Source organism: Callorhinus ursinus, unplaced genomic scaffold, assembly GCF_003265705.2.
Source record: "Callorhinus ursinus isolate GAN/ISIS: 27379988/994484 unplaced genomic scaffold, GSC_fseal_2.0 scaffold4, whole genome shotgun sequence".
Taxonomy (NCBI): Eukaryota; Metazoa; Chordata; class Mammalia; order Carnivora; family Otariidae; genus Callorhinus; species Callorhinus ursinus.
In genome coordinates, this window is record NW_027397066.1 from 80775025 (window position 1) to 80787256 (window position 12232).

The 12232-nt window shown below is 47.1% G+C and overlaps 1 protein-coding gene across 9 annotated transcripts in view; it reads right to left on the reverse strand.

Moving 5' to 3' along the window:
* Positions 1–12232, reverse strand: part of TSPAN5 (tetraspanin 5) — a 169045-nt gene that overhangs the window by 21360 nt on the left and 135453 nt on the right. For all 9 annotated transcript variants that reach the window (XM_073892000.1, XM_073892003.1, XM_073892006.1 and 6 more), the window contains one exon: positions 11976–12026. In XM_073892000.1, coding sequence (XP_073748101.1) covers positions 11976–12026 — 51 coding nt within the window. The remainder of the gene's footprint in view (positions 1–11975; positions 12027–12232) is intronic.

Here is a 12232-nt window from a genome sequence, read left to right on the forward strand (position 1 = left end):
CCCTCACAATAAGCGCACCGGGCAGGACCGCTGTCCACAGCAGGAAACAGACTCGGACGGAGCTCTCTGCCAGCTCACCAGCTGAGAACGTGCCAGAGCCGGGTTCGAGCCCAGGGCAACTGACCCCAGACCGATCTACTGCCCACCTAGCCCCATGATGCCCTACGGTCTGAAAAAGGCAAACAGCAGTGGGCAAGAAGATTCTTATTTTCAACGTGACATCATATATCTGTGCCTAAAATTTTAGGAAAGATACGTAACATATTCTTACCCTGGACTTCCCTGATCACTATCTGAAAACCAACGTGTGTAGGAGACAAAAGCCTCCCCCCACCACCACACCCCCACAGGCCAAGAGGCACTTCTTTCCCTGGCGCACCTCAGAGAACTCAAGTGGATACCAAGGGGAGAAGTGAAGGAGAGAATTTCCTTTCTCTAGAGAAAGCAGTTGCTGTGCTGTGCAAAACCACTCCCCAGCAGCTTGCTTTTTACCTCAAACCTAGGGAGGAACCGGTTTCAAGGGCCCTACTGGGGGAGCTCTGAGACACCCTGGTGAGGGCCAGACTGCCCAGGAAGGAGCCTGTGGGCTGGGCTCTGACTCCATCCTGGAGATCCAGGGAGACAGGCAGGCTCTAGGGCAGGCGAGGGCTGTTCTTGGTGGCACTGGCCTCACCCCCAGATGAATGTGTCCAGGGAGAGGCAGCTGGGGGCTGAGAACAGGAAACCTCAGAAGGCAGAGTGCAGAGGAGTGCGGGCTGAGGGCGCTGGCCAGGTCTGAGCAGGGGAACCAGGCAACCGCCTAGAACAGAGAGCCACTGAACTCAAGGGAACCACCAGACAGAGGGACTCAGCAGGGAAGCCTCAAAAAGACCAAGCTATGGTCCCCTTCCCCATCCGCCAGGTCCCAAGAGCACAGCCCCACCCCCACTTGAGCTCTGGCAGGAAGTGGGCAGAGGAGCATCTGGTGAGTGGGGGAGGGGTGACAGGAGGAAGCCGGGGGCAAAGGCCTCACCCTGCTCCCCTCCTCAGGGGCCCAAGGCAGAGGCAGCTGGGCGAGGGAGAACACTGGAACACAAAGCCAGGTTTGGAGTTTTGATTACTCTCCACCTCATCCGGGCCTGGACTTGTGCCTCCGAATGAGAGGAGGACTATGGTAGAGTGAACAACAAAGTCATGGAATTTTTGACCCACCTGAATTTTCATTCCTGAGAAATCACTCTGAAAAAAGTTTACACAGACACACACAAAGAAAAAGGTTTTTGATACATCTCATGTGTTTGTTGGACATACTGGTTACAACACATCAGCTCACATGCTAACTTTGCAGCTACTGAGCGAAAGCTGCTCGGTTTTCAGATTTTTGGCTACAACAGAAAAGTCGAGAGAATTACTTGGGTAACAGAGAGAGAGAGAGGCGGACAAACTTACTACATTTTGGGCAATGAAATGCTATCTGCAAAGAAGGATTTTCGGCATCTCAGAAACAGCTCCTTAAAGTAGTTTCAAAGCCAAAGCATGCAGTGTTCTGTTCCAGTTGTCTGGGGAACCCCCTCCGCCTACCGCCACCGTCTGGCTATGGAAACTTGACCGCCACCACTATGAATGGCCCGGATCACTGAGTCTCACGGTCTCAGATTTTCCTTCCTGGGAAAATTGGGGCAGTTTTTCCAAGGTGAGTCTTGGAAAACAATCTTGTCAACGGACTGTGACAAGAAGCAACTAGGAAGGTTCTGAAGGGAGACTCACAGCGAGACAGCGGTCAGGGGAAAGCCTCCAGGAGAGAGAATCCTCCTTGTCCGTCCCCGGGAAAGCCGCAGAGAAAAGCAGTGCAGGTCAGAGCTGGTCTAACTCGCATTCCCCCGGTGGGCTCAGGACGGCCACCGACTTTCCTTCCAGCCCGCTCCCCACGGAGCCAGGGCCCCGCCAGCGCATCGGAGGGCAGGGCCTGCGGGGAGCGGCCAGACTTCCCGTGTCACCTCTCTGGGCCTCAGTTTCCCCACCTCCGAAAGAACAGGTCATCCTTCTCTGAAAGTGTAACCCCAGGGGTCCACAGATCACGGAAGTGAAAACGAAACCCCTTCAGGAAGAGCTGTTTTTTCCCGTGCCGTCTCTCCGGTATATAAAGCTCCTCCACATGTTCTCGGTCACTTGCTCACAGACATCTCGGCATCTGCGGCGGGGGCAGCACGCAGCCCGAAGGGAGCGCAAAAGGGCGCAGAAGACAGGCCCCGGCCGCACGGGGTTTTCAGGCCCCGCGAGCCAGCCGGGTTGGCGGGGTGGGGGGCAGGAGGAGCCACGGGGCCTGGCCAGCGATGGACACTCTTCCTACTCGGAAAAGTGCAGGCTCCTCCCGGCCCCGACCTGCGCTAGCCAGCGACGCAGCACTCTGCCGCCCGCCGCGGGCCGAACACTGCGTAACCAGCCTACGTGGTGGGCAAAATGGAGAAGGAAAGGCACCCCTCATTTCCCCACAAAACAGGACCATCATATATTGATTCCCATTTTTATGCCAGGAATAAACGGTTATTTTTTTTCCTGACATCCCAAATTAACGGCTGTGCTGTTGTTTGTAACACTGTCCCACTATCAAATTGGACATCAGAGCCACGTGTAATTCTGCTTGCTCTCAGGCTGTAACACCTGTCCACACCGCCGGCCGCCGAGAGATCTGAGGCCACTTCACACCTCTCCAACTGAACGCCACAGGCCACAAAATCGCCACGGTTTGAAAGAATGCTTTCATCATTTGTTTGCTCGTTCACTGTTTTAGAAGGCAGTATTTTTTTGAACACCAACTAGGTGCCAGTCAATGCTGTCGGGTTTTTTTGTTTGTTTGTTTGTTTGTTTGCCCTCACAAAGCTGCTTTTTCTAGTAGGGCGTGAGAGCAATGCACTTGCTGGCGTGGAAATGCTCAATCCTATGAAAACATGTAGGAGGAAAACACAGGGAATGGGGGAGAAAGGCTGGGGGTGGGGTGGGGTGACAATGGTGACTTTAAATAGGCCAGGAAGGCCTGTGGACAGAGCTGACATTTGAACAGAGATCAGAAAGTAAAGAAAAATGCCAAAGTGGATCTCTGGGGGACAGCCTACCAGGTAGGGGAGGAGCAAGGGCAAAGGGCGGGGGACGGGTGTGCGGTGGGGGGAGTTATGTTTGAGATTTTGGAGAAACAGTAATGTGGGGTCAGTGAGGACTACAGCAGCGGGGAAGGGCGCAGGTGGAATGTGAGGTAAGTAATGGGGCTATCTCGAGTGAGACGATAAGCTCATTGGGCTCACTGGAAGGTTTGGAGCAGAGAAGTGATAACATCTGTCTCTTTTTTTTTTAATTTTAGTTGACATTAAATATTATATTAGTTTCAGGTATACAAATAGCGATTCATCATTTATATACATGACAAAATGATCACCAAAAAAGTCTAGTTACCATCATAATACAGACAGTTATTACAATATTATTGACAATGTTCCCCATGCTGTACTTTTCATCCCTGTGACTTATAACTGGAAGTTGGTGCCTCTTACTGCCCTTCACCTGTCTCACTCATTCCCCCACTTGTACCCCTCTAACCACCGGTTTGTTCTCTGTATTTAGGAGTCTGTTTGTTTTATTTTCGTAGATTCCACATATTAAGTGAAATTATAGGGCATTTGTCTTTCTCTTTTAAGATTTTATTTATTTATTTGACAGAGAGAGAGAGTGCACAAGCAAGGGGAGCTGTAGAGGGAGAGGGAGAAGCAGGCTCCCCGCCGAGCAGGGAGCTGGATGCAGGGCTCGATCCCAGGACCCCGGGATCATGTCCTGAGCCAAAGGCAGATGCTCGACCGACTGAGCCACCCAGGCATACCTCTCTGTCTTACTTCACTTAGCAGAATACTCTCTAGGTTCATCCATGTCACACATGGTAAGATTTCATTCTTTTTTACAGTTGAGTCATATTCCATTATATAAGATATACACCACATCTTCTTTATCCTTTCATCTGTCAATGGGCACTTGGGTTGCTTCCATATTCTTGATACTGTAAATAATGCTGCAATGAACATGCTGCGTATATCTTTTCAAATTAGTGTTTCTGTGTTCTTGGATCAATATCCAGCAGTGGAATTGCTAGGTCATAGAGTATTTCTATTTTTAATTTTTTGAGGAAGCTCCATACTATTTTCCATAGTGGCTGCACCAATCTGCATTCCTACCAACAAGGCACAAGGGTTCCCTTTTCTCCACACCCAATATTTGTTTGTTTGTTTTTTTTTTTAATACTAGTCACTCTATCATACATCTTAAAAGGATCACTCTGGCTGCTTCATGGAGATACGCCTGGGGTATGAGTAGGGGAACAAGAGTCGAGGCCGGGGAAACAACCAAAGGCTTCTGTGCTAATGCAGGCAAGATGTGGGCGCAGCTTAGATCAGGGTGGAGCAGTGGAGGCGATGAGAAGAAATGAGATTCCCCACATTTTCTCAAGGCAGAGTTGACAGTGTTTACTAATGGACTGAACGTGGTATGAGAAGAAAAGAAGGAAGAGGGTCAAGAGTACCTGAGCAAGTGGAAGGACAGGGTTACCATTTACTACATTTGGGAAGAACAGGTTTGAGGAGAGGAATCAGGAGTGTTGTTTTGGATTAAGTTTCAGAGGCCATTGGACATTTAAGTGGAGATATTGGGTAAGCTACTGGCTACACAAGTCTGGAGAGTTCCAATAAGGGCTGCATCAAAGATCTCAACTTGGAAGGCATCAGTGACAGATGGCGTTTGAAGGCCCAAGCTTGGATGAGATTGCCTAGAGCCTGAGTGAAGACAGGGAAGATGTCTCAGGACCAAGCCTGGGGCAAAGGAGTATGAGAAGGCATTGCCTGTGAGGCAGGAAAACTGGGAATGTGTGGCATCTCAGAAGCCAAGGGAGGAAAGCATTTCTAGAAGGGGGAAATGATAAACCGTGCCTTAGCCCTTGCTTTACTGACAGGGTTTCTGAGTTCTTGGGTGAGAAAAAATGATGTGCTCCAGGACCTAGTATGGGTTCAGTAAGAAAGTACCAGGTTCAACTAAGTTTCTAGGCTGGTTAATTAGAGATAAAGTGAAGGATATAGTCTGTCTACAAAAATAAGCAACAGAAAAACAGTCTGATGTAACGACAAGTAGATGGATTAGAAACTGCTTGACTGATGACATCCAAGGGCACATATAAGTGAATGAGTGTCAACCTCAAAGGAAATTTCCAGGGACATGTCGCTGGGCTCTGTCCTTAGCCTACTCAACATATCAATGGCTTTTATCAGTGATAACTAAACTTGACTGCAATCAGAACAATCTAGGAGGCTTGTGAAAATAGAGCATCCCAGTGTCCACCCCAGACCTACCGAATCAGAAAATCCCCAGATGGCACCCAGGGGGCGAGGAGCTAAAGGAAGCCCTTATTAGAAGAAAGAATTGAGGGAGAAGCTTGATCCAAATGTACAGCTAAAACCAAGCTCAGCGGAATGCAGAATGTGTTGGATGACAACTGGGCACATGGAGTCTTGCATTTGATTCCGAAGAATCAGCCGGACATGAGGTGGAAAGGGTACACTTAGCTGGATCTGAGACCAACTTGTGAGTCTCCCTCATCAACAGGGGGATCTCAAGCTACACTGACAACAGATGAGAGAAGGGACATAATCCAGTCATACCCTCTCTGGTCCCCAAAACACTCTCTCAACAGTACAGGGGACACGCTAGAAAAAGGTCAGAGGAGCAAAACCAAGATGGTAAAGGGACGCCCCCCCCCCCCCAGAGAGAAGCAGATGTTTAGCTGGGAAGCTCAGAAGAAACCAGGCCTCCACCCCGAATACCTTAAGGGCCACATGCAGAAGGACTTGCTCTGTGGGATCCGATAGGGTTGATCTACAAAAATAAGTAAAAACTAGTAGAACAGGATTCTACTTTAGTAAAAGGAAGGTCTTTAAAACACTAAGAGTAACCCAAAGAGACAGAAGTGGTGAGTGGTTTGCCACAAGAATTGCTGAATTTATATACACTCCCCAATTAGCATTTATTACAATGTATTAGTTTATGTATGTGTGTGTACATGTGTGTATGTGTGTGTGTGTGCGTATATGTATGTGTTTGTGCGTATGTGTGTGCGCGTATGTGCGTATTTGTGTATGTGTGTATATGTGTGTATATGTGTATGTGTATATATCTGTGTGTATATGTATATGTGTACGTGTGTATGTGTGTATATGTGTGTGTATATATGTGTGTGTGTATATGTGTGTATATATGTGTATGTGTGTGTATGTGTGTATATGTGTGTATGTGTGTATGTGTGTATATGTGTGTATATGTATGTGTGTATATATATTTGTGTGTATCTGTGTGTATATGTGTGTGTATATATCTGTGTGTATATCTGTGTGTATATATATGTGTGTATATGTGTGTGTATGTATGTGTATATATGTGTGTATATCTGTGTGTGTATATGTGTATGTATATGTGTGTATATCTGTGTGTATATATGTGTATGTGTGTATATATGTGCGTATGTGTGTATATCTGTATGTGTATATGTGCGTATGTGTGTATATGTGTGTATGTGTACATCTGTGTGTATGTGTGTATATGTGTGTGTGTGTATATCTGTGTGTGTATATATGTGTGTATATCTGTGTGTGTATGTATCTGTGTGTGTATATGTGTGTGTATATATGTGTGCGTGTGTATATATATGTGTGTGTGTATGCACACACACACACACACACACACATACATGCACACCCTTCCCAGACTGTAAATTCCCCGAGGAATTCTATCCCCAGAGTCCAGCACAAACCCTGTCCTGTGCTATGTGTTCAATAAATGCTATTTTAGAGAGCACTGATTATGGCTGGATGCTGCCAAGCCTGTTATAGAGGTGATTCATGCTACAAATTGTTAATGTTCCTTCTAAAACAGCAGATCCTATGATTTCTGAAAAACTGCACATAAACCAGTTTCCCCTGGAGACACAGTCATCCTTTGCATCTGCACAGTCGATTCGGAATTTACATAAAATGGATTATTTAATTATGTCTAAAAGTCAATGGTAGGGACGCCTGGGTGGCCCGGTCGCTAAGCGTCTGCCTTCGGCTCAGGTCATGATTCCAGGTCCTGGGGTCGAGCCCCGCATCGGGCTCCCTGCTCCGCTTGTGCTCACTCACTCTATGTCAAATAAATTAATAAAATCTTAAAAAAAAAATAGAAAAATAAAAGACAAAGGCAATATTAGTCTTAGGTTTAAGGCTCAGCCTGGTATTAAGTTATGTATGGGGGGGTAATACTTTTTATCTCGAATGTTTCTGTACTTCACATAAAAATGTGTAAAGCCTAGTCTGTTAAGGAAATCTGACCCTTCCAGGTGTGACCCAGTTTGGAGATTATCCAACTCTAGGTGTTCCGTCACGTAAACGTCCCCACATCTCTACTAGGTGGGCGGGGGGACACTACCGATTCACTGGCTGGTGTTATCGGCCCAGGAGGAGCATGCTGCCCACCACCCTTGGCCAAATCTGGTTCACCTCAGAATTTCACCCCCTCAGAGGCCTGGTCCAGTTGCGAAGTTAACCCAAAGGGGGTTCAACAGAGTTGCCTTTGCAGTCACCGAGGTGACCCATGCAGATCATATCCTCCTTCAGAGACCACAGAACAAAACCCATTCTCTGGTCTGTGGACCAAAGTCTGAACACTCCTACAATCCGAGGCCGCTTCCGAGGCCACCACTGTGTCCCTCCCCAGGCGGAAGCAGCGCGCTGTAGTCCCGTGTCCGGGGAGGCGGCTCTGAACACAGGAAGCATTGACTTTGTACCGGCACTTCCAGGGGACCATCTCATTTAATCCTCACGACAATCCTAGCGGAGACATTACTGTCTCCCTGTGGCGCACACGAGGAAAGGGCATCTCAGAGAAGTTAACACAGTTGCCCAGAAGGAGCAGCACTGGAACTCAGGTCTGTTCAGCCCCAAACCTGTGCTCCTATTCCGTACAACCACCAGAGAGCAATCTTAAAAGCCAGATCCTTAAAAAAAAAAAAAAAAGCCAGATCAGGACAGTCCCTTATCAAAACCCAGAGTGCTGTGGTGCCTTCCTCTCATCCAAACTTCTGCATGACCCTGCCTGCTCTGACCTCTGCCTGCCCCTCTCGCCACATCTCCTCCTCCTCCTTGCCCTTGCCTCTCCCTTCCAGCCCGCTTGGCCTACTTCCTGTTCCTTGGAATGCCCAAGGCCCTGACTCACGGCCACCACACTCGCTATTCCCTCTGCCTGGAAGGCCGTTGTCCTAGCGCCCCACAGATCCTGCCTACTTCCTCCAGGTCTTGCCCCAATGCCACCTCCACAGGGAGACCGTTCCCCACTACTCTTCTCTAAAAAAGACCCCTTCTCCTACCACTAACTACACCTTATCTTTCTCAGCAGCACTCACCAGTACCTGAACACAGGTGGGGTTTTTTTTTTGGGGGGGGGGCTGTCAAGGGGCATGGGTCAGTAGGAGGCGGTCACAGGAAGACAGGGTCAGAGGAAGGGGGTCGTGGGGAGAGGAGGTTCAGCAGGAGGGGCAGCCCGCCAGTGCGGCGTGGTGACTACCCATAGCGTCGCCTCGGGTTCCATGGCCCCGCATTACAGGTGCCAGTCCTGCCGGGATGGGAGCAGTGCAGGGCCTGCTCAGTGCCCACCCTGCGCCCAGTGTCCTAAGGTACCCCAGAAGTAGGGGTGTGAAGGCCAAGGGGAAGAGAGCCTGCAGACCGCCGTGGGGAAGGCTGCTGCCCTTCTCTGTCCCCCTTTCCCACTGGCCTGCTCTCCCCCCACCCCAGCCCCATGTGTTTCTTCCCTGGGCACCCCCATCCAACCCCACTGCACCTTCTCTGGGACCTTGATTTATTGTTCACCCCTCTTCTTGAATTTACTTCTTGGAAAACACATTTCCCTAGAGTCTGTCTGTGTCAGGCACCGTTCAAGATGCTGAGGACATGCCATGAAAGGTCTGATGATGGGAAACAGCATGTCACGTGGACATGAGTGTGAGGAAGCAGGTCCAAAGTGGAGAGGTGGGTGGTCATATAGGTTCCACGGGCAGATCATTTGAGCCAACCTTGGAGGAGAAGGAGCAAAGCTTGGTGAGAGCTAGGCAAGGAGCGCTCAGAGCAGGAGGGAAACAAATGTCCCTTGAGACTTCTGGGGGGACGGTGTCTAGAGCAGCGTCAGTGAGGGCAGAGGCAGAGATGCCATTAAAGCAGGAAAAAGGTCTCAGTGTTGGGGCAAGGGCCCAAAGGGGACTCTATCAACTTTACGTTTTGCCGCGAGCTATGGAGAATCAGCTGACTGGAGCAGAGAAGTGAAATCATCTGACATACATCTTAAAGAATTCTCTTGAGGAAGCAGGGGGACCAGTGCAAGTCCATTGCAGTTAGAGACACCTTGGTGGCCAGCATCAGAGTGTGGCATCCAAGGTTGTAAGAAGTCCTCAGCGGGCGCCTGGGTGGCTCAGTTGGTTAAGCGACTGCCTTCGGCTCAGGTCATGATCCTGGAGTCCCGGGATTGAGTCCCGCATCGGGCTCCCTGCTCAGCGGGGAGTCTGCTTCTCCCTCTGACCCTCTTCCCTCTTGTGCTCTCTATCTCTCATTCTCTCTCTCTCAAATAAAAAAAAAAAATATCAAAAAAAAAAAAAAAAAAGAAGTCCTCAGCTAGTTAACTGCTCATTGTCAGGGCCCCACAGATGCAGGGACTCTGCATCATTCACCAGTGTGTCCCCATGCTGAGGGGTGGGGGAGTGCGGGGGTGCGGAGATACGGCCAGTGTGCACCAAACTGGGTTCCTACATGTCCTTTACCCTCTGCTACCTCCACCTGGTCCTGGCTCACAGAATTCTGCTACACGGTAGCTGGGTGATTGGCCAAGTAACTTCAGCTCCCCAAGGAAACTTTCCACTTATTGGTAGTGGCCTTGACAAAGAGGGGACTGCTATTTCCCCCCCACCCAAAGACCACAGCACCCCCTTGGTCTGATATTTGTGTGACACTGTCAGCTTTAGAATTTTATGATTTTATCACAGAAGAGACCTTTGGGGCAACTGATGAAACAAGAAGGTAATTATATTTCACAAAGAGAAAAAAAAAAAAAAACCTTCAAAATTACCAATGGTCTGTTTATTGTTACCAAAGACGGTTAGTTCATTTAATGCCTTCCAACATCTTTTCAAATCAGATGGAAGACTCTTATTAAAGGAGGATTATAAAAAGCTGTGTTACCCGGCATTAACCAATCAGAAGGCTTCTAAAAGTAACATTTCTGAGATTCCACCAACACAAATCTACGAGCCTACTAGGGGACTGATTCGCAGAAGCAAATCATAATCCAAAAGATGACAAGTACTCAACATAAAAGTTTCTAGAGATGAAATTATGTCTGTTTGGGGCGCCTGGGTGGCTCAGTTGGTTAAGCGACTGCTTTCAGCTCAGGTCATGATCCTGGAGTCCCGGGATCGAGTCCCACATCGGGCTCCTTGCTCAGCAGGGAGTCTGCTTCTCCCTCTGACCCTCTTCCCTCTCTCATGCTATCTCTCATTCTCTCTCTCTCAAATAAATAAAAAAAAAAAAAAAAAAAGAAAAAGAAATTATGTCTGTTTGGGGACCTTGTCTCCCTTCTTCACTGCCCTCTGAAGGCCTTCAATGCCTTCAGAATGTGGCCGGCAGGTGGTTGGTTTTCTATAAAACATTTTACATTCCGTAGAAGTATTTTATAAATAGAGGGTGGTTCACTTTCAAAACTCAGGATTTACTTTGAGTTTTATTTGACGCAATCTGAACATTTATTTATTTTTTTACTTGTAGAAATTCCTACTGGCATCTGAGGGGCTTTTGTTTGCTGGGCTTTCTTAGTTTTGCTCTCCTACTGCATAGAATATCTCACAAAAACTCTTGGCTTCAGGCCATGGTCAAGGTCAAAGGAAGAAGTACCGAAGGGATAACAGACGGGTCTTCTGGGAAAACTGAAGCTAATCTCTGTGTTTGTGAGTTTTCACCCATCCATACACTCCCTCACTCCTGCAAGGTGGGAGATAAAGTCCTGTCAATGATTCAACTCCCAAAGAAGGAAGAAAAAAGGAGTTCATGTTAATTTTTGAATTCCAGTGCCCGGCCTCTTGTCAAGAAACAATTAAAAGGTGCAGATGGGAAGTAAGGCAGAGAAGTGGACACAGGGTGGTCGGGTCATGAGCGTGCTGTTTAGAGCATCAACTGTCCAGAACATTGTATCTTCATCGAAGCCTAGAATATGCTACTCCATATTTCCAGATTATTTCCTAGGAAATGTTGAGGAAATATTTCCTAGGAAATATTGTATTTACTCAGAACTACATAAATATTGTAATCATAAATACCGTATATTGTATTTGCTCATAAATTTAACATTCCTGAATACTTTCAATCAGCAGACAAGTATTCACATTCTTTAGTATTAACGTGAAGTTCATCTGATTTTCAAACATGAATTATATCCAGCTTCCTTCATACGACATGCTAATAGCTTATTACATAGTGCTCATACTGAAAAGAAAAATCATCTTTATGGCTTGACTAATTTTCTAAAGGGTTAAAAAAGAGAGAGAGAGAAGGCTGCAGGTGGTTTAGTGATATTTATAAGCATTAATGAAATTCTTGTGCCAGAGCGAGGAAATGTTCCACAAAAATAGGTTATCTCCAGCTAACTGATACAATTTCAACACAAGATCTCTGTTATGCACATGTATTGTTACTTTTGTAATTATTTTGATATAATGACTGATTTAGTCTTCATTCTAACGAGCCTTAGAAATATGACATTATCTTCCAAGAACACTTTCTTTCATTAAAGAATGTTTCTTTATACTCTGCCGTTGTCAAAGAGGAAAAGGAGACAACATGTAGTACAATGTGCAACCTCTAACAACCAAAATGGGTGCATTTTCATGATATTCAACTTACTTTTTCATTCCACGCCCACAGTCCAATTCCAAGAAATGCTATTCCCAAAAACTGAAAGAAAGAAAGAAAGAAAGAAAGGGTGTTAAGTATAAGGACAAATGCCATGTTTTTACTAACACAAATACAAATAAAGTTTTCAACCGATTCTTTTGTCACTTTACCAGGCTGAGAAATACTCCTGTCTAAAATCTGAGTAACAGCCTTTGACAGAAAAATACCATAATCACCTTGATTAAAATTAGGCATTCAGAAGGGTT